Here is a 23,994-nt window from a genome sequence, read left to right on the forward strand (position 1 = left end):
AAAAACATCCTGAAGGAAATCTGTAAAGCGGAATAAGGCTATGTACACATGGAGTTTATTAGGAGGTTTTGGAGCAGAAACTCTTCAAATCCTCCTCAAAAACCTTGAGTTTCTGCTCTGAAAACTTATAATTAAAACCATAACGGAAAACTTATTGAAAATCTATGGATGAATCAAAGCTTTGTTTGAGAAAAAGATACAAACTTTTTATCTTTACCTTGCACCAATAGCTTTAAAAAGGTTTCCAAAATCTATACCACAGCATGAGAATCAGTCTCTATATACTTATGGAAGAACATTAATAAACCTTTACTAACAATGTCACTGTGTTGCACAGTTGGCATCTGCCTGTAACTGCACCGATCAGAGTTGACCTCCTGTTGCCTCTGTTAGTCCCTTAAATACTTGTCTTTCCCTTAAATGTTAATCATTGACCGTGGTGTTTAAGGCACACTTCGGTCAATGCCTAAACTTTTTCACTAAAAACAAAACCTAAAAAATAATAGCTAATTGCATTCTTTTTGAAATTTCACAACACTTGGATTTTATTCCTGTTTTCCAGTACACTGAATGGTAAAATGTATAGTGTAATTTGAAAACTACAGCTCGTCCCATAAAAAACATGCGGCTATGTTGGAAAAATAAAGAAGTTCTTGTTCTAAGGAGTAATGAATAAGAGTGCAAAATTGAAAATTGTTTGCGGCAGGAAGGGGCTCAAGAAGCTAGCCACATCTGCTCACACAGTCTCCATGATTGTAGCACAAAGACGTTAGATGCCTGTAGATTTAGCTGTATAGGGTAGCTTGGTGGAGCTCATCTCTTACCATTTAGACCACTTTCACAGAGTAGAATTTTGATCAGCTTTCTACATTAGGATTTGTAAGCGAAATCTAAGAGTGGACCGGACCCTACAGAGGAAAAATCTATAATAGAAAAATTTGCACCGCCTTCACATTTTGAACAGACTCCTGTTTTTGGTTTTCAAATATTGCTGTGCAAAAGTGGACTTAGGCCGTATTAACATGCAAAGTAGTTTCAAATATAGATTTATTTTACAGTTTTGGAGGCTGAATTTGCGCTGAAAATCTGCAGCAAAGTACAGTACCATGATTGTAAGTCAGGTTTTACCAAATTGCATTTGGCTGTGGCAGAGAGGGATAAGCTTTCTATAGATTTTGGGATCCAAGTCATGTTTTATCTGTTAGTGACTCTCAGTCATTGATCATAGCTGAACTTCATAGTCTAATAGAAACAGAAAAGCAATTAAAAATGTGAAAAGTTAATACCGTACTTTACAACTAGAACACACCTTTACCAGCAATGTTCACAACTAGAACACACCTTTACCAGCAATGTTCACAACTAGAATACACCTTTACCAGCAATGTTCACAACTAGAATACACCTTTACCAGCAATGTTCACAACTAGAATACACCTTTACCAGCAATGTTCACAACTAGAATACACCTTTACCAGCAATGTTCACAACTAGAATACACCTTTACCAGCAATGTTCACAACTAGAATACACCTTTACCAGCAATGTTCACAACTAGAATACACCTTTACCAGCAATGTTCACAACTAGAATACACCTTTACCAGCAATGTTCACAACTAGAATACACCTTTACCAGCAATGTTCACAACTAGAATACACCTTTACCAGCAATGTTCACAACTAGAATACACCTTTACCAGCAATGTTCACAACTAGAATACACCTTTACCAGCAATGTTCACAACTAGAATACACCTTTACCAGCAATGTTCACAACTAGAATACACCTTTACCAGCAATGTTCACAACTAGAATACACCTTTACCAGCAATGTTCACAACTAGAATACACCTTTACCAGCAATGTTCACAACTAGAATACACCTTTACCAGCAATGTTCACAACTAGAATATACCTTTACCAGCAATGTTCACAACTAGAATACACCTTTACCGGCAATGTTCACTGATCAACTGGATAAGTAATAACTATTTTGTTATGGGGTGCAACTGCTGGAGCCCTTAATTCCTTGTGTAAAAGGAGAGGTAGTTCACTGTCTATAAGACTCCCAGAGATAGCCAAGTACATCAGCGCCATCAGGTCTAAGAGACCTAATTAATAATATATGCAGTGTGGATTCAGTAATCTGCTGAAAGATCATGTTCAGTGAATCACGTAAAAATTAGTTTGCTTGTAAGTCAATGCTCTTAAAATTACCAATTTACAAATTTAAAATATATAGCATTTATTTTTTCCTTTCTAGGCATTTACACAAAGTTACTCCGTACAGACTATACCGATCACTATAAAATCTGAAGATTTGGCTGCCAAGGGTAAATTTTTATGTCCTTTCTGATTTTCATTTTTACATTGTAGGTGAGCGAATCATTATTTGTACTTGAAGGGGTGGTCCCATACCTAAAATTCCCTTTATAAATATATGTTTTTAACCCCTAACCACTTTTGTCATTTTCTTTATTTTAAAATGCTCTTCTCCCTATACAGCTAATTCCTGTATGTGTGCTTTTAAATCTTTACATCCCATGATGTTTTGTTTGAAGGGAGACTCAAATGTGACATCATCAGGAGGCTGGGGCTGCACTCACTTTTCCCTTCTGTCACCCCGCCTGCAATTAAGCCTCATCAGGGGGCTTCGCTGTCGTCACTTACCACAGCTTCTTTCATTGCCTCCCTCTGCTGATGTCTAGGATCAGTACCGCTAATAGACGCTGTGGGAGAGGCGAGCGCAGCACCTTCACACTTCTTCTGTCACAGGTTGCCCGCAGCTTGTTTCTCTGAAACAGGACATCATCAAGGGGCGGGGATAGAAGCAGGGTGAGTAAGACCGGTGCTGTCCCTTGATAACGATTCGTTTTAAGGCAGTGATATAATCTGTAGGGCGGCGCTGCTGTCACTCACCCTGTTTTTATCATCGCCCTTCAACAAATAATCATCAGGGGGCGGCGCCGTTGTCCCTCACCCTGCATCTGTTCTTCTATCACTGAATCCTGTCACAAGCTGCGGGTTGGCGGTGACCTGTCGACCAGGTTCTATCAGCGCTATTGAGGAAAAAGGGAAGGATGATCCAGCATATCAGGCTAATTTCTTAAAATAAAACTTAGCTTTTATTGTGCCCTTTAAAACATTGCTCCACACCAATTGTCCTTATGGTGCACTAAAAAACAAAAAAAAAAACACAGCAAAAAAGGGCAGCAGTGCTTACCTGCCCAGATCTTCAAAACCAAATGCACTACCAGGGTGCAGCAAACCCACATAAAGATGGCAGCTACACAGGTGCGAAATACTGATGAGACAATCCCTATTTGAATTGCACACAAAAAGGCTTGTATAGGGTGCTGTTCACACCTGGGTAGTGCACAGTATCCTGCTTACAGCCTATTAGTTACGCCCATACTATTAGATTAGGTGGGCTGCCCGCTACTATCCAAGTGCACCTCATGGGAACAGACACCCCAGTTTACAATGCTCGCACTGATGGGCCTGGCTGCACCCTGGAATAAAGAAGTGCAAAAATACATATATATATATATATATATATATATATATATATATATATATATAATATATAAGGGAACACATATAACATATATGTGGTGCACTACAAGGATCAGGACCTACGCATTTTGACGTTTAAGTCTTAATCATGGTCTAAAAAAGTTACAATAGGTCAATTACAAAAAAGGATACATTAAAATAGAAAATTGCATTAATCAAGGCAATAAGTCCAGTGTTACAATGTACAGTATAAAGGCTTAAAACAAACGCGGAGTCAAATGTCATCATGGACCGCCTGGTCCACAACATGATTAAGACTTAAACGTTAAAACGTGTAGGTCCTGATCCTTGTAGTGCAACATATGGACAACTGGTGTGGAGCAATGTTTTAATGGGCACAATAAAAGCTATGTTTTATTTTTAGAAATTAGCCTTATACACTGGATCATCCTTCCCTTTTACCTCATCTGAGTTACTGCGGCTTCTCTGACCGGATACGGGTGAGGCGATTTGGCTCCACACTCCGAATGGTGAGTGGACTCAGTTGTGCATTTGTTGTATACTATCATCGCTATTGGTTTGGATAATTAAAAGGGGGACGATAAAAGAAGTTATGGAAAGCAACCGCAGCACCACCCCCTGACAATGTCCTACTTTAGGAGGGGTGATAGAAGCTGCGGGGAATGACTGCATGGTGATTCTAAAATACCCCTCTGCCATATAACTCATGGTTGTGTTCTAAAAAGCATATGGTATGTGGGCCATTATGTAGACTGGAGTCTCGGCTTAGTCACACCTTTGATCTTCTGTATCAATAGCATAAATCACTTATTTCTCTACAAACATTAACTATTTTGTAAGCCTTTATTTCATATATAATTAAGTACTCACATCAAACACTTGTGTGCTTGCCAAATATAACTGATATTTTTTACTTGTTGTTTTTATCATAAAGATGGAGTAACTGCAAATAATGATACGCTCAAGAGTGATCTTGCTAAAGCCAAAGAGGATCTAACACTTGTTTTGAGGAAAATGAAAGAATATCAGGTAATAAATAACCTTTTAATTCCAGACTTTATAGTCAATGCAGGTTAGAAAATAGATGGTTATATAATTATTACAGTTTATCTAAAGGACACTCACACAGAGAAATACCAAACAGAGATATCCCCAGAGCCCTGGGCTTCCAACTATTGTCAGACCAAGGGCACTTCCTCTCAGCCAGTTTGTTGCAATATCATCTGTTGGCTGCTCACTTGTAGGGAAGACACAGACCTCCTCAGACACCGCTCTCTTCTCACCGTTGGCTGCTCACTTGTAGGGAAGACACAGACCTCCTCAGACACCGCTCTCTTCTCACCGTTGGCTGCTCACTAGTAGGGAAGACACAGACCTCCTCAGACACCGCTCTCTTCTCACCGTTGGCTGCTCACTTGTAGGGAAGACACAGACCTCCTCAGACACCGCTCTCTTCTCACCGTTGGCTGCTCACTTGTAGGGAAGACACAGACCTCCTCAGACACCGCTCTCTTCTCACCGTTGGCTGCTCACTTGTAGGGAAGACACAGACCTCCTCAGACACCGCTCTCTTCTCAACGTTGGCTGCTCACTTGTAGGGAAGACACAGACCTCCTCAGACACCGCTCTCTTCTCACCGTTGGCTGCTCACTTGTAGGGAAGACACAGACCTCCTCAGACACCGCTCTCTTCTCAACGTTGGCTGCTCACTTGTAGGGAAGACACAGACCTCCTCAGACACCGCTCTCTTCTCACCGTTGGCTGCTCACTTGTAGGGAAGACACAGACCTCCTCAGACACCGCTCTCTTCTCACCGTTGGCCGCTCACTTGTAGGGAAGACACAGACCTCCTCAGACACCGCTCTCTTCTCACCGTTGGCTACTCACTTGTAGGGAAGACACAGACCTCCTCAGACACCGCTCTCTTCTCACTGTTGGCTGCTCACTTGTAGGGAAGACACAGACCTCCTCAGACACCGCTCTCTTCTCACCGTTGGCTGCTCACTTGTAGGGAAGACACAGACCTCCTCAGACACCGCTCTCTTCTCACTGTTGGCTGCTCACTAGTAGGGAAGACACAGACCTCCTCAGACACCGCTCTCTTCTCACCGTTGGCTGCTCACTTGTAGGGAAGACACAGACCTCCTCAGACACCGCTCTCTTCTCACCGTTGGCTGCTCACTTGTAGGGAAGACACAGACCTCCTCAGACACCGCTCTCTTCTCACCGTTGGCTGCTCACTTGTAGGGAAGACACAGACCTCCTCAGACACCGCTCTCTTCTCAACGTTGGCTGCTCACTTGTAGGGAAGACACAGACCTCCTCAGACACCGCTCTCTTCTCACCGTTGGCTGCTCACTTGTAGGGAAGACACAGACCTCCTCAGACACCGCTCTCTTCTCACCGTTGGCCGCTCACTTGTAGGGAAGACACAGACCTCCTCAGACACCGCTCTCTTCTCACCGTTGGCTACTCGTAGGGAAGACACAGACCTCCTCAGACACCGCTCTCTTCTCACTGTTGGCTGCTCACTTGTAGGGAAGACACAGACCTCCTCAGACACCGCTCTCTTCTCACCGTTGGCTACTCACTTGTAGGGAAGACACAGACCTCCTCAGACACCGCTCTCTTCTCACCGTTGGCCGCTCACTTGTAGGGAAGACACAGACCTCCTCAGACACCGCTCTCTTCTCACCGTTGGCTACTCACTTGTAGGGAAGACACAGACCTCCTCAGACACCGCTCTCTTCTCACCGTTGGCTGCTCACTTGTAGGGAAGACACAGACCTCCTCAGACACCGCTCTCTTCTCACCGTTGGCTGCTCACTTGTAGGGAAGACGCAGACCTCCTCAGACACCACTCTCTTCTCACCTTGATGCAACAGGAAAATCAAAAAGCGGCAGCACGTGGCACTTTTTATGCCTCCTCCATTCACATCAGTTTAGCTGCTTGGACTAGTACCTGTTTAAATATTTGGGAAATAAAATGCGCTAGGCAGGACCTTATGGATTTTTTTTATTGAAAACACTTATGCTTGTTTTAGAAAAAATAACACAAAGACATGACAAAGACAATATAAAAGATCAAAAATGGTATATACAGCATATATACTTTGTATACTGTCTGGGGGGCTGTGTGAGGACATCATACTGTGTGAAGGGCTTTGTGGGGACATCATACTGTTTGAGTGGGCATTGTATTGTGTGGGGGTCTGTGTGGGGACATCATACTGAGTAGGAGGCTTTTTGGGGAAATCGTACTGTGTGGAGAGCTGTGTCGGGACATCATACTGTGTGGGAAGACAGCATACTGTGTGAATTGCTTTGTGGGGACATTATACTGTTTAAGAGGCTGTGTGGCGATATCATACTTAGTGGAGGGACTGTGGGGGCATCACATTGTGTTGGGAGCTTTTGATTAACATACACGGGCTGAACAAAATAAGCAAACAGAATGATTTACTGTTTTTGTCTAAACTTTATAAAAAGCAGTAAATTGCATGGCTTTAATTAGCTGTTTCCGCAAAGAATACATGCTACATTAAGCCCTGTCATAACAAGTATTAGCAGTAGAGCTAGATAACAAACTAATTCTAATTTAAGTGATAAAGATTAATATATAATAATAATGAGCGGATTAAGTTTGTCCCTCAACATCAGTTGCGGTCTCTCATGTGGCCCCTTAGAAAACTGAATTGCCCACCTCTGCTTAGATAACCGGCAGTAGAGCATCTCTTGGATTCACAAGGATATGTAGTCTCTAAAGGCAGGAAGCTGTCCAGTAATGTTGCTGGAAATGTATTTGCTCACAGCGATGTATAGTACACAGCATACCAGATTAGCAATAATGTAATGGGTGTGGGCCATTTTACAACCACCAGTGCATCTGAGTTGAAAAATGATTGTGATAAATCTTGCTTGTAATCTCTTTATGACCGGTGATGTATATTTTTGTCACTAGTCGTGTGAGGGGTGTATGGAGCGGCCTCTGGAGCTGTTATACATCCAGCATCTGTCTGTAATAGTAGTGACTGGAGGTAGCTTTGATCACTGTTATGTAACCAATTAAGTGTCGCTGTCAATCACTGACAGAAGCAATTAAATGTCCCAGGTTCTGGTTCCCACGTGCCCCAGCTCTCCTCTGCCTGCCATGACGCAATTGTGAAGAGCCAGTGGGTTGCCACAGCTGAAAATTTAAATCGCCCCCTTTTTCACAGTTCAAAAATAATGAAATGAAACCGTTTGAAAAATATAAACATATTTAGTAGTAATGTGTCTGTAAAAGTCCGACCTATCAAACATGACATTATATAAACCATGAATTGAAACATTGAAAAGAACCGTAACTGACAATTTTCAGTCTCTGCATTTTCCCAAAAATATACAATAAAAAACGATCAAAACATTGTATGTATCATTAAATGATATCAATAAAAACTACAAGTCGAAGTGTAAAAAACAAGCTGTCACATAGGCCCAACGATGGAAAAAATCAAGTTTGAGTCTCAGAAACTGGTGATACAAAGCTTTATTTTCTTTTTTTAAACCACTAAAATGTAAAAAGAAACCTTATAAGTTTGTTATCGCTGTAATCGCACTGACCTGGAGAATCAAGTTGTCAAGACATTTGTACAGCACAATGAACAACAGAAACACAAAACCCTAGAAACAATAGTTGTGTTTTTTCACTATTTCACTCTACTTGGAATTTTTGTGTCTGTCAGGAAAAGGCATTGATGATCAACGGAGAATGGTGTAAGCTGGCCTTCATGAAGGGAAATGATGAACCAGGAACATTGGCGAGTGCATGTAAACTGATTATATCAGCAGAGAGGCCACTAAACAATCCTCTTATTCTCTCAACAGCTGGAAGTTTCTGCTCTACAGTCCATTATTATGAAGCAGAATGAGCAGTTACGTGAACAAGCCGCAGACATTGATGCTGTCACGAGAAACATTCAGATAAAAGAAGAATTAATTAAGGTAACTTATATTTTTCCATAGCAATGAAGGACTTGGAAAACTCTCTGGATAAGTGATCCCATCTGTAAAATATGGAGACATGGCTAGTCATGTGATGCGACCCACCCATCAGCATCGTCCATTAAAGTACAGGTTCCTGGATATATGGGCATGCGCTTTGGGGAGAAGTCTTTACTATAAAGGGTGGCATGGCTTGCTACAGGGAATTAGTATCACATGAATGTTACTAAGCTGACTAAATTACTGTTTCAAATATATTTGTATATGTTATAAAAAGGCCATTCCCTTTAGGTAAAAAATGTTAAAAAAGCCAAGAGGTCCTTTAATACACAGCGGTCAGGAAGGCTAAATGTGCAGTTGAAGTTGCATGGCAAAAAAAGAACAAAAAGTTCAAAGTGAGGTAACAACGTGCATAAAAGCTTACCTTTGCTTATACTCTTACCACAGGATCTGCAAGTCAAGCTGGTTGATCCAGAAGACATATCAACCGTGGAACTTTTAACCCAGCAGATTTTCACTTTAAAGGAGAATATAGCATCATTGAAATTGGCCAGCCAGGGTCATTTTAGACATACTCAAAAGGTATTTGGGAAGCATTTTTTATATTTTGAATATGTTTTAGAGACCTTTTGTTAAAGGAAACCTGTTACTAGATTCATGCTGCCCAAACCACCGTCAGCATGAACCAGAACCTGGCAACGCAATTACAGCAAGGTATTATGGTGCAGTGTTTCAGAGATAAGTCGTTTAAAAGGCAGTTGACTATAGGGAGAAACTTCACTAGTCTGGTGCGGCCTCTGACAGATATCCTGCCCCGCTCCATGTGATTGACAGGTCTCTCCCTATGAGGACACATAGAGGAACCTGTCAATCAACTGGAGAGGGGTGGAAAAAAGCAATCCGGGGGCTGTGCTCGATTAGTCATGTCTCTAATAGTCCCTTGCCGGCTTTTCAAACTATGTTTTCTCTGAAACGCCACATCAGTTTAGGGAAAGGCATTCATGGCTGTAATCATGGAGCCGGGCTAGAATTCGTGCTGCCCCTAGTTTGGGCAGCATTAATCTCCTGACAAGTACATTCAGTAGTCATTACATTTGTACACTAAACAATTATGAGGCATAAGAGATGCTGGTTATCAAATATTCAGGATTACTTTTTCATCATGAAGCAGTATATACAACTTGTACAATTTTCTGCTGTGAAGACATTTTGTCATTTCATTAGTTGCCTTCAAATGTCCTTCAAGTTACAATGTCCTCAGGTTACAGTATTTCCAACAGCGTTGTAACCTTAAACCACACTCAACATACAATTCCACAGACACCTCATCTGCTGCACATGTGATTCACTAAAAGGTACAGCAATTCCGCGCTGGCATTTTACCTGAAAAACAGTTATGAGGGTGAGACAAAAGTAATACACCCTCTGGATGTAGAGTTTTTTTAATCAACTTTGAGAAATGACAAATATATAATTTTTTGACATAATCTCCCTGCTTTTCAATGCTTTGTCGATCTGCCAACATGCTTTCGTATTCCCTCATTAAAAATATATATTTGGGGCTGACCCGTGAGCCACAAGTGCGCTGATGTCATCTTCATCTGATGACCTCTTCATCTGGTGTGAATCTTCATCTTTGTGGTCCTTCTTTCAGGAAACCAAACAAGTGATAGTCTGATGGGGAAAGATCAGGGCTATGAGGAGGATGGTTTAACACCTCAAAACCAAGCTTTTGCCAACGGTTAACAGTACAGGCAGCAGTGAGCGACAGCATCTTTCTCGAGCCCCTGTATCCATTCATACACACGTCTTCGTGACAAAGCACTTTCTCTGTACTGTGCACAGTTTTCAATAAATATCGACACCAGACGCACCCTCGGACCACAACAAACGACACCCTGCATTCTCATCATCTCCCGTGCGCATAACAAATGTGCAGCTCTTGTTTCTCGCACCACAGGCAATTCAAACCTGCACAGCAGTGACTGGGGAGACTGCGACCTCGTACAGAAAGTGCTGATAAGACAGTGCGGACAACAGAAGTTTTAATGTGACTACAGTGCGAAAATGTTTTGATTCACCCTTGTGTAATGTTGAAGTGCATGCACTATTGGCTATCTAGTGGCTCAATTGTAAAATACTACATGTTCTGTTTAAAAGGGCATACATTGTCCCTATTTAAATTGGGAGTATTTCTTCCCATTAGTCTGTTCCCACACTGTTACCTTTGTTTCCTTTATAGCCCTCTATCTTTTATTTATATTCTATGTACACACCCTCTAGTCCTTCACTCCACTGGACCGTCGTAGTATATAAAAATTCTTATTATGTAAAAGTGACCAAGTGATGTAGAGCAGCTCACATAGAAGACAACACACAGCTGCCTCCTTGGCCTGTGTCCTGGATGCTAAGCAAGTGGCCAGTAGTGTCTGCAAATATCATATATATCCCTATCCCAACAATACACTGTCTTGCGGATCCACTCTAACCAGAGCCACAAGCAGCAGCTGACCCTTAGTATAGGTACATATAGAGACTAGTGCATCCCTAGCATATATTGTGCCGCCCTCCAGAAACATGTGCAGGATACACAAACCACACACCTACTTGCAAATGGGAAATAACTACTGGTAGCAAATATAAGTTTACATATGTAAAAATCCCTTTCACAGAGTATGACTATGTATACTGACACCTGGAATATATATATACAGTACGTAGACATATACAGGCTACTGAAATGTAATCATAGTGTACGGATCTACTCACAAAGCACACGCATTATAGAGCTGTTAATGAAGTAAGTGCTGTTCTACTTGTTCTACCTGTGCATATACAGGTTTTTTATTGTATATCTTTTTCACAATGCTTTTTTGAAGAGAATCCTTAGTCCTATATTAATATAAGTCAAATAGACAGGATTGTTTAGCTAGCATCTGAAAAGCCACCTGATGGTTGAATTAATTCAATGTGTCATATAGTACTTAAATATATAATAATGTAAAAGTGGTAACCAAAAGTTAAAGTTGAAATATCTAATCTGGTCTGTTGTTGGGTCCCTGTGGAGTATGAGTCCCTTTCTCTGTTAAGGTGAGCACATCAGCAGTTTCAAACTCTTTCAGGAACATTAGCCCTTTCTACTCTGACACCTGCCCCCCACCGCTGATCAGTCATTACCAGCTTCGTCAGTGTGCGCATGTTACAAATCTAGGAAACGGAACACTACATCTATTAGAAAACAAGCTGATCTGGAGTATTGGGGGTCTCTTAACAGTCTGACAGTGTACTGCTTTTCCAGTGTGTACACTCTTTACATCCAGCCTCTGCCAGAGCTGGTAACAGCTGATTGGTGGGGTGCTAGGTGTCAGACCCCCGCTGATCTGCTATTGATGACCTACCCAAAGGAGAGGTCACCAATGTTATTGTGGAAACCTTCTTTTAAAAGCTGTAAAAATGTAAATATTAGACTTTAAACTCATGCAATGAACTGTATGGGTAAGTTCACATATTGAAAATTTTTTGTGGGCACTTTCCATAACAATCTTCAAGTATTCAAAGGGAAGTCATCAGCGGCAGGTTCAGCACAAAATGGTGCAGACCTTGCTGTATGTTTTTCTGTGGGTTAGCAGTGTATTTAAAAAAAAAATAGAAAGATACTCCCCTTTGCTGGTGATTCTTCAATTCCAGCACATTCTGAACTCTTGTGCCAACGTTCCCGTCCATTGTGACTGCTGTAGCCTCTTATTGGATGGAGCAGTCGCATGAGACAAAACGTTTGCAAAAGAAGGCTGGGATGAACTAAAAGCCCTGCTGGGACTGGAGAAATTACCTGCAGAGATGAAGAAATGTGTTTTTTTTTATTAACCCATTCACTGGTGGTGGGTTTTTTTGCCTTGTGCCTCTATTAGCCAGGATAATGTTGACACTTTTGATGTGTACAAAAATAAAAATCTAGATTGTAGTGTTTTTGCAAATCAATTTCCACGACCCAATCCTTCAGAATCTGTGGCTCTTCTTTGATTACCCGACCTGACACGGAGTCAATGTTACGCTGTGATGCACATGTGATGTCTCACCTGGCCGGCTAAACTAAAGAAGAGTTGTGGATGCCGTCAGGTAAGGGGCGGTTGTCACGACTGCCATCCAGCGGATTACTGTCATGGCCATTGGATCAGGTTGTGTAAATTGATTTACACCAACTTTACTACATTGCAAAATAAAAACTTGAAATCAAACCCCCAATACCTACAGTTATGGCCGAACGTTTTGGCACCCTCGAAATTGTTCCAGAAAATTAAGTATTTCTCAAAAAAAAATTATTGCAATTACTTGTGTTTATACACATGTTTATTTCCTTTGTGTGTATTGGAACAACACAAAAAAACAGAGAAAAAAAGGAAAGTTGGACATCAGTTCACACAAAACCCCAAAAATGGGCCGGACAAAATTGTTGGCACCCTCACCTTAATATTTGGCTGCACACCCTTTGGAATAAATAACATCAATCAGTCGCTTCTTATAACCATTAACAAGCTTCTTGCACCTCTCAACTGGAATTTTAGACCACTCTTCTTTTGAAAACTGCTCCAGGTCTCAAATTTGAAGGCGCCTTCTCCCAACAGCAATTTTTAGATCTCTCCACAGGTGTTTAGTGGGATTTAGGTCCAGACTCATTGCTGGCCGCTTAAGAACTTTCCAGCACTTTGTTTCCATCCATTTTTGGGTTCTTCTTGAAGTATGTTTGGGGTCATTGTCCTGCTGGAAGACCCATGACCTAGGACACAAACCCAGCTTTCTGACACTGGGCACTACATTGCGACCCAAAATCCTTTGGTAATCTTCAGTTTTCATGATGCCTCACAGACAGTCAAGGCACCCAGTGTCAGAGGCAGCAAAACAACCCCAAAAATCTTTGAACCACCATATTTGATTGTAAGTACTGTGATCTTTACTTTGTAGGCCTCATTCTGTTTTCAGTAAACAGTAGAATGATGTGCTTTACCAAAAAGCTCTATCTTGGTCTCATCTGTCCACAAGACACTTTCCCAGAAGGATTTTGGCTTACTCACATGCATTTTGGCAAACTGCAGTCTAGCTTTTATATGTCTCTGTGCCAGCAGTAGGGTCCTACTTGGTCTCCTGCCATAGCGTTTCATTTCATTCAAATGTCGACGGATAGTTCGCACTGACACTGATGCACCCTGAGCCTGCAGGACAGCTTTGAATTTCTTTAGCACTTCATTGTGGCTGCTTATCCACCATCCGGACTATCCTGCTTTGCGACTTTTCATCCATTTTTCTCTGCTGTCCACTTCCTGGGAGATTAGTTACAGTGCCATGGGTTGTAAACTTGTTGTTGTATTGCTCATCTTGGACAAAGGAACATCAAGATCTCTGGAGATGGACTTGTAACCATGAGATTGTTGATATTGTTCAACAATATTGGTTCTCAAGTTCTCAGAGAGTTCTCTTCTCCTCCTACTCCTTTCTGTTCTCCATGCTTAGTGTGGCACACAGACACACAATGCAAAGATTGATTCAACTTCTCCCTTTTTTATCTGGTTTGAGGTATGATTTTCATATTGCCCACACTTGTTACTTGCCACAGGTGATTTTGAACGAGCAACACATGCTTGAAACAAAGTTGTTTACCCACAATTTTGGAAAGTAGCCAACAATTTTGTCCAGCCCATTTTGGGGATTTTGTGTGAAATTTTGGCTAATTTGTCTTTTTTTCTGTTTTTTTTTTGTGTTGTTCCAATACACACAAAGGAAATAAACATGTATAACAAAATATGTGTAATTTCAGTAATTTTCTAGGAGAAATACTTCATTTTCTGGAACAATTTCAAGAGTGCCAACATTTTCGGCCATGACTGTATATAGTTTCTGTAAGTAGACACCTGGCACATTATCAAACTGCCACTCGGCACTTTATATATGACTTCACTCGTTTTCACATCATTGTGTATTTTTTTTTAAAAAAAGTGCATAAGAATTGTTATTAAAGGTTAAAAGTATGACACAGACAGAGCAATAGATACACCATGCATTTTTATCCCCTTCACCCACGAGCCTGTTTTCACCTTCCTGACCGGGCCAAATTTTACAATTCTGATCAATGTCAATTTATGTGGTAACAACTCTGGAACACTTCAACGGACCCCATTGATTCTGAAATGTTTTTTCTTTATATGTTGTGCTTCATATTAGTGATATATTTAGGCCGATATATTTTGCATTTATTTGTGAATACATCAGAATTTTGTTAAAAAAATTTAAAATTTCGCAATTTTCAAACTTTTAATTTTTAAGACTTTAAGACAGAGAGTTATATCGCACAAAATGGTTAATGAATAACATTATAACATTTACCACATGTCTCCTTCACAACAGCATCATTTCTGAAGTTAGAAGGGTTAAAAGTTGATCAGCAATTTCTCAATTTTCCAACAAAATTTATTAAAAACTATTTTTTGGAGGGACCATGTCACATTTGAAGCGACATTCAATACGTTTATTAACCCTTTGAGTGCTTCACAGGAATTAAAGCAATGTGAAATAAAAAAGTGAATATTTTATGCTGATTTAGCCCCAAATTTTGCATTTTCACAAGGGTAACAGGAGAAATTGCACAACAAATTATATGGTTCATTTTCTCTTGAGTACGCCAATATTCCATATGTGGTGGAACACTATTGTCTCGGCGCACGGTAGGGAAGAAGCAACATTTGACTTTTAGGCTATGTTCACACTAGGCACTTTTTCAGCTTTTTTTCAGCAGCAAAACCTGCTCTATTGGCAGAAAAGAAACCGCGTCAAAAACCCAAGTTTTGATGCATTTTTCAGGAAAGTTCAGTTTTGCTTCCACCACAGATGCATATGGTGGAAACCATATTAAAGGGAACCTGTCATGTCCTAGCTACTATGTAAACTGCCCCCATTGCGTTGTTAGTGATGCAATGTACATCACTAGCACGCTTTTATATACTTAGAATCATACCTGCTTGTTCAGTCATAGGGGTGTGATCCTCACATTCAGTCATGGGTGCCGCCACATCAGTCAGGGCCTGGCGCCGCTTACGTATTTGAATATTGCTCCCGGCCTGCGCTGAAATTATGGGACGCTTGCATAGTATGATACGGCCGGCAGAAAAGCTGTGCAGTGCTTGGAGCCACACATGCGCTATGTTGAGCGGCTCCCCGCACATGTGCAGTGAAGCTGTGTAGTTACCAGCTTCACTGTTTATGCGCTGTGACGAGTAGCTCAGGCCGCACACAGTGAAGCTGGTAACTACACAGCTTCACTGCACATGTGCGGGGAGCCGCTCATCATAGCGCATGTGTGGCTCCAAGCACTGCACAGCTTTACTGCCGGCCGTATCATACTATGCAAGCGTCCCATAATTTCAGCGTAGGCCGGGAGCAATATTCAAATACGTAAGCAGCTCGTCATAGCGTATGGGCAGTGAAGCTGGTAACTGCACAGCCTAACTGCGCACGTGCGGGGAGCCCACAGCGCATGTGCGGCTCCCAGCACTGGAAGCTTTACTGCCGGCCGTATCATACTGTGCAAGCGTCCCATAATTTCAGCGCCTGCCGGAAGCAAAATTCAGATACATGGGCGGCGCCTGGCCCTGACTGATGTGGTGCCACCCATGACTGAATGAGTAACTGAGTAGCTAGGACATGACAGGTTACCTTTAACAAGAATTACAAATGTAATAGTGAGGAAGTTGAAGTGGTCAGGAATAGTTTACCTAAGAGATTGAGAGCATTGAATTTATAGGACACTGTTTATTTTAACACTCTGGTCAGCCATTGAGTTGCTCAGAGATTGTTCAATTTCACACTGTGGTCGGCCAATGTTTAATTTGTACGCATCACTAATTTAATTAAACATTACTAATCCAATCTGCCATCTCAGGTGACCAAGACAAGATTGTTTAAACTTGGGAAAATCACAAAAATAAATGGGTTTCACATATTGCTGTACTTGCTTTTTTTCACTAAAAATGCGGCAAAACCTGATACCTGCGTTTTTTGCAGCCTTTTTGCACTACCCATTGCTTTTAATGGGTGAAAAATGCTGAAAGAAGCGACATGCTCTATTGTGCAAAAAAACATGCAAAGCACAAAATACTGAGGACAAAAAAACCAAGCTGTCTGCATGAGATTTACGAAATCGCATAGACTTTGCAGGTACAGTAAAACACAGCTGAAAATCTGCATAACAAAAATGCATAAAAAAGGTGAAAAAAATGCCTAGTGTGAACATAGCCTTAGAGTGCAAAATTAGCTGGAATAGGTAACCTACACCGTGTCGAGTTTTCAGAGCCCCTGATGTGCCTAAACAGTGGAAATCCCCCACAAGTGACCCCATTTTGGAAACTACACCTCAATGAACTTATCTAGAGGTGTGGTGAGCACCTTGAACCCACAGGTGCTTCACAGACTTTTATAATGTTGAGCCGTGAAGATGAAAAAATACATTTTTCCTGCAAAAATGTTGATTTTGCCACAATTTTTTTATTTTCACAAGGGTAACATGAGAAAACGGACTATACAATTTGTTGTTCAAGTTCTCCTGAGTGCACCAATACCCTACATGTAATCGAGAAATACTTTTCAGGCACAGCGCAAAGCTCAGAAGAGAAGGAGCGCCATATAGTAACATAGGTTGAAAAAAGACCTAGGTCCATCAAATTCAACCTTCCTCCCCCAATTGTACTCCCTACACTAACACTACACTAACTTACTGGGACTAGGCCTCACAAATGTAGTATTATTACCATTTTTATTATTGCTGCACTACTACAGTTAAAATGTACCCGTTTCTAATTTTATTTTTTTAATTAGTTTTATATTATGTATTACTCTTGTGATTCTAATAATGGTATTACTAAAATCCCTATTCCTAAATCTGTTGATCCAGAAGAAGGCAAAAAACCCAGGACATCTTCAGCCAATTTGCATCACGGGGAAAAATTCCTTCTTGACCCCTAGAAAGGCGATCAGTCCTAGAACCCTGGATCAAACCTAATTATGATACTAGTTATGTAATTACTATTACAGTACTAAATGTACTACTATAGGTATAACATTTTGTATGTTCCAGCCCTTTTTTGAAAGCTGTTATAGTGTCTGCCATTACCATCTCTTGTGGTGAGGCATTCCATAGTCTGACTGTAAAGAACCCTTTCCTGTTTAGGTGCCGAAATCGCCTTTCTTCCACCTGTAATGAGTGCCCCCTGGTCCTTAGTATGGTCTTTGGAAGGAATAAGTCATGTGCGAGTCCTTTGTACTGACCACACATATATTTTTACATGTAAATGAGATCTCCTCTGAGGCGTCGTTTTTCTACACTAAACAAGCTCAACGTTTTCAACCTCTCATCATATGAGAGGCCTTCCATCCCTTGTAATAATCTAGTTGCCCGCCTTTGAACTGACTCTAACTCCTGAATATCCTTTTTAAAATGTGGATGCCAAAACTGTATCCCATATTCCAGATGTGGCCTCACCAGTAATTTATAAAGGGGCAACAGTACATTGGGATCGCGGGATTTTATTTCTCTTTTTATACATCCTAAAATCTTGTTTGCTTTTGCAGGGGCTGCTTGACATTGAGTACCGCCGCTCAGCTTACTTGTAACCAGAATACCCAAGTCCTTCTGCTCTGTAGTCCCGAGTATACTCCCATTTAATGTATGTGCAGCAATAGGATTACTCCGTCCTAGGTGCATTACTCTACATTTATCTACATTAAATCTCATTTGCCAAGTGTTTGCCCATTCAGTCATCTTATCCAGATTGTACTGCAATATCGTAATGTCAGGATCAAATTTTAATATCCTACATAGTTTGGTGTCGTCAGCAAAGACTGACACTTTACACTCAATCCCATCCCCAAGGTTGTTAATAAAAAGGTTAAAAAGAATCGGTCCTAGCACAGATCCCTGCGGCACCCCACTGCTGACTATATCCCAGTTTCCCTAAGTCCTTGCTTCTGTAGCTTCAGTATAAGGCTGTTATGTGATACAGTATCAAATGCCTTTGCAAAGTCCAGAAAAATCACGCCAGCCGTATTACCAACTTCTAGATTTGCACTTACCCCCTCATAGAAACCCAGCATGTAGGTTAGGCACAACCTATTTTTCATGAATCCTTGCCGATTATCATTAATTATATTATTCTCTGCTATATATCTCTGCAGGTCATCTCTTATAATGCCCTCAAAAACTTTGCACACTACCAATGTTAGATTTACTGGACGATAGTTACCTGGATCCACCTTCTTACCTTTATTAAATATTGGTACCACATTGGCTATCCTCCAATTCTGTGGCACAACCCCTGTTACAAGGGAGTCTAAGAAAATGAGATTCAGCAGTCTGTCAATTACTGAACTCAATTTCCTCAGTATCCGTGGATGAATACCATCGGGGTCGGGGGATTTGTCAGTGTTTAACTTGCTCAGATGCAGGCATACTTCTTTTGTGTTAAACTAGTTATATCAGGTGGTGAACTTTGTTTTTTGCCCTATTGAAAGATCCCTGGAACAGATGGTTTGTTGGTGAACATGGATGAAAAGTGCCTGTTTAATATCTCAGCCTTTTCTTTGTCCTCTACAATTATCTTGTTATTATCGTCTTTTAAGGGGCCGAGATCATCTGTTTTTTCTTTTTGGCATTGATGTATTTATAAAAAATGTTGGAATTTATTTTAATGTCGCTGGCGATTTGTTGCTGTTTAGATAACTTTGCTAATTTGATTTCTTTTTACATTTCTTATTAATGCCTTTATACTCCTGCAATGCTATTTCCGTATTCTTGGCCTTAAAGATTTTGAATGCCCTTTGTATTTGTCTTATTAAATTTTGTATGGTCTTATTTATCCATAATGGTTTCTTTTCATTTCTGGACATTTTATTACCAGAGGGTATACTTTTTGTACATGATTCTAGTAGTATTTCCTTAAACATGCCCCTTTATATTCAGTATCCCCAGTTTCCATGACATGGTCCCAGTCTACACGATTAAGCTCTTCCCTTAATTTGTTGAAATCAGCTTTCCTAAAGTTCCAGGTTTTTGCATTTCCTTTTTGAAATGTTTTATTGAATATTACATTGAAACTTACCATATTATGGTCGTTGTTTCCCAAATGCTCCCGGACATTTAGAACTGAAACAGTATCTGGTCTATTTGATAGAACCAGATCCAGTAGATTACCTCCCCTGGTTGATTCATCTACCAGCTGAGAGAGGTAATTGTCCTGAACTGTGGATAAGAACTTGCAGCTTTTAGCACAACTGGAAGATTCTATGTCCCATTGAATATCTGGATAGTTAAAATCCCCCATAATAAGGACCCTATTATTGTTTGCTGCATTTTTCATTTGTTGCAGTATTTCGTCCTCTACCAGTTCAGCTATATTAGGAGGCTTGTAACAAGCTCCATTATTGCCATTGCCATCCCCATGTACAGTTACCCAAACTGACTCTACATTGTCGCAACTTCTCCCAATGTCGTCAAAGAGCACAGGTTTTAAGTTGGATTCAACGAAAATACATACCCTTCCACCTTTTTTTGTCTTTGCTGTCCTTTCTAAATGTGTAGTATATCCCTCCACGTTTGTCACCCAATCATGGCTTTCATCCAGCCAGGTTTCCTTAATACCCACCACATCGTATCCTGTGACCGACATAAGAGTCTCTAGGTCATCCATTTTGTTTGCATGGCTTCATGCATTTGTCAGCAGACATTTAATACTATTAGCACATTTGTTACTCCTACTCAGCTCCCTACTTTCCTTCCGTAGCACAGCCCCCTAGATCCTCATTAACCCCTACTGTCTCACTCTTTCTGTCTATCTATCCCCTTATTCACACGACTAGCCTCCCTACCCCCCAGATCTTAGTTTAAAAGCTCCTCTATCCATCTGACCATTTTTTCCCCCAACATAGGTGCACCCTCTCCATTGAGGTACAGCCCGTCCCTACTGTAGAGCCTGTAGCCGACAGCGAAGTCGACCCAGTTCTACATGAACCCAAACCCTTCCTTTCTGCACCAATTTATAAGCCACTTATTTATCTCCCTAATCTCCCGCTATCTTTCTAGTGACGCTTGTGGCTCCGGCAGTATTTCTGAAAACACCACCTTGGAGGTCCTGGCCTTCAGCTTCTCTCCTAGTTCCCTGTAATCATCTTTAAGGACCTTCCACCTCCCTCTAACTTTGTCATTGGTACCGATGTGTAACATGACCGCCGGGTTTTCCCCAGCCCCACCCAGCAATCTGTCTATCCGGCCACCTGACAGATAACACACTGTTCGTCATTCACGGTCTTGGCGGCAGATGATGCTATCTGTCCGCCTAATTATAGAGTCCCCTACCACCAACATCTGTCTGGCCTTTGCTGCACTCCTATTTCCCTCCATCCTACAGCAGTCCTGTTCCTGGTTGCTAGGAGCAACGTCCTGCTGCGGTGATCCCAGCCCTGGGCTAGCATTTTTAATATCAGCCAAAAAGGCATATTTACTAGGTTGTGCCAGATCAGGACTGGGCTCAATGGCACTGTTCCCCCTACCTCTTCTTGTAACTGTTACCCAGTTACCTACTTCTGGGTCCTGATCTTCCCCCACTTCCACTCTCCTCCATATCGCAAGATCAGTGAGCTCTAAACTCCTCTCCAGGTTTGCAATGCTCCTTAGTGTTGCTAGCTGCACATTTACACTATGTTCCAAATTATTATGCAAATAATATTTTCTCAGATTTTCCCAAATTACCTATATGAATTGCAGTCATTGTAATTTTCCAGTCAAATAACTATTAGAGTACAACTGAAAGGTTTTTGTACAAACTGCCTATGATAACAGTATATTTAAAAAAAAAATAAAAAACTCAAACTGCACTCAAAATGCATGTTCCAAATTATTATGCACAGCAGAGTTTTCAACCTTTTCATTTTAATAAAGAACAAAAAAATGATCATTTTTGAAATTATAAGCATTAGCAGGTTATTACAAACTGAAATCAAACAGTTTTCAACTCAAAACTTTATTCTAGGTGATGTTACATTTGCACATAGGACCGCTTGTTCGAAAGGAGCTTCTGAACTCTCTCGTCCATTGAATTTGTCAGGTTTTGGATGGTTTCTGCTTCAATTGTTTTGCATGAGGACAGAATACCCTCCCAGAGCTGTTGCTTAGATGTGAACTGCCTCCCGCCATCATAGACACTCCTTTTGATGATGCTCCAGAGGTTCTCAATGGGGTTGAGGTCAGGGGAGCATGGGGGGCCACGCCATAAGTTTGTCCCCTTTTATGCCCATAGCAGCCAGAGATGCAGATGTGTTATGTGCAGCATGAGACGGGGCATTATCATGCATGAAAATGATCTTGCTGCGGAATGCACGGTTCTTCTTCTTGAACCATGGAAGGAAGTGCTGTTTGAGAAACTCAACATACATTATGGAGTTCATCTTTACCCCTTCAGGGATCCTAATAGGGCCGACAATCTCTCTCCCCATGATTCCAGCCCAAAACATTACTCCACCTCCTCCTTGTTAGCACCGTAGCCGTGTTTGCATGGGGTGTCCATCAACCAGCCATCCTCCACTCCATCCATCTGGACCATCAAGATCATTTTCATGCATGATAATGCCCCGTCTCATGCTGCACATAACACATCTGCATCTCTGACTGCTATGGGCATAAAAGGGGACAAACTTATGGTGTGGCCCCCATGCTCCCCTGACCTCAACCCCATTGAGAACCTCTGGAGCATCATCAAAAGGAGTGTCTATGATGGCGGGAGGCAGTTCACATCTAAGCAACAGCTCTGGGAGGGTATTCTGTCCTCATGCAAAACAATTAAAGCAGAAACCATCCAAAACCTGACAAATTCAATGGACGAGAGAGTTCAGAAGCTCCTTTCGAACAAGGGGTCCTATGTGCAAATGTAACATCACCTAGAATAAAGTTTTGAGTTGAAAACTGTTTGATTTCAGTTTGTAATAACCTGCTAATGCTTATAATTTCAAAAATGACCATTTTTTTGTTCTTTATTAAAATGAAAAGGTTGAAAACTCTGCTGTGCATAATAATTTGGAACATGCATTTTGAGTGCAGTTTGAGTTTTTTATTTTTTTTAAAATATACTGTTATCATAGGCAGTTTGTACAAAAACCTTTCAATTGTACTCTAATAGTTATTTGACTGGAAAATTACAATGACTGCAATTCATATAGATAATTTGGGAAAATCTGAGAAAATATTATTTGCATAATAATTTGGAACACAGTGTAGATCTATTATCTGGGCTTCCAAACATGTAACTCGCTGACATCGAGCACAGATATATTCTCCCTCAAATGGCTGTTCAAGGCATGCGTACATCTCACAAGACGCACACCTGGTAGCATTGTCCATGGAGCACATATTAAATGGGGATAAATAATACAGGTAAAAGCAGAAAAACTAATAGAAGGCTAGTAAGGAAAACACCAAACTATGGTCTTGTGTTAAACTATGATTTTGCATTTAACTATGTACTTATCTGCCACCTCTGAACTTATGCCACCTCTGGGATGCTCAATGCAGCCTCTACACGCTCAGCAGCCTCGCTAGTTAGCTCTGCACTTGTAGTCCTTGAATTGTAGTGCAGATTTTCTTGTTATGGTTTGCAGGTGCCATGACCCACCGGAAGAGCCCCTGCCCCTGCCAGAGCCGCAGAACCCATCATAAATGACCCATTTTACAAACTACACCGCTCAATGAATTGATCTAGGAGTCCAGTGAGCATACTGAGACCATGAGTGTGTCACCGAATTTTATAGCATTGAGCTCAGAAGGGAGGGGGTTATTTGGATTTGGGTGCTCACAATTCGCTGGACTTCTTTTGGGGGTGAGGAGCCATAGCGCTTTTCCCAGAGCCTTTGTACTACCAGTAACGTAGAAGCCCCCTATAGTTCATTTGATAGATGACGGACCTGAGTGGCTTTTTTTGTAGATTGAGTTGAAGCTTTTGTTAGGAACATTTTACATAACATTTTGGATCACATTTATCTGCTCTCTGTACTGAGCACTTACATTGGGGTTTGCATCTAAATCTTTGAGTGACGTGATTCAGATAAAACCCCTGCGGGATCCATTCACTATAACGAGGCAGCAGTTACTCTGGACTCCATCTGGCCTCTGTTCAGCCGTCTCCTTCTTTTCAGAGGTGCACAAAACTGTGGCCAACTACACTTTTATGAACGCCTAAAAAGACAGACACTTCCGGATCATAGGCGAGACGGCGTCCACAGTGCCTCCATCTGCCTCATTATTGGGAAACTTCTGTCAGGGGTCCCATCTGAATCACGTATTTCAGATATTTACACGGAAACCCCGATGTAAGCGCTCAGCGTAGCACACAGGATAAATGTGCACCGAGCCTTACTGCGATCTTTGGGGGGCAGAATGAAAAAAAAT

At 41.3% G+C, this 23,994-nt stretch overlaps 1 protein-coding gene across 5 annotated transcripts in view; it reads left to right on the top strand.

Moving 5' to 3' along the window:
• The window catches only part of PDE4DIP (phosphodiesterase 4D interacting protein), a 738,656-nt gene that overhangs the window by 365,713 nt on the left and 348,949 nt on the right, over nt 1–23,994 (top strand). For all 5 annotated transcript variants that reach the window (XM_073644096.1, XM_073644094.1, XM_073644092.1 and 2 more), the window contains 4 exons: nt 2,266–2,335; nt 4,474–4,568; nt 8,406–8,522; nt 8,970–9,104. In XM_073644096.1, coding sequence (XP_073500197.1) covers nt 2,266–2,335; nt 4,474–4,568; nt 8,406–8,522; nt 8,970–9,104 — 417 coding nt within the window. The remainder of the gene's footprint in view (nt 1–2,265; nt 2,336–4,473; nt 4,569–8,405; nt 8,523–8,969; nt 9,105–23,994) is intronic.

The sequence above is a fragment of the Phyllobates terribilis genome, unplaced genomic scaffold (assembly GCF_046119375.1).
Source record: "Phyllobates terribilis strain yellow unplaced genomic scaffold, ASM4611937v1 Scaffold_8__6_contigs__length_399053987, whole genome shotgun sequence".
In the NCBI taxonomy this organism is placed as follows: Eukaryota; Metazoa; Chordata; class Amphibia; order Anura; family Dendrobatidae; genus Phyllobates; species Phyllobates terribilis.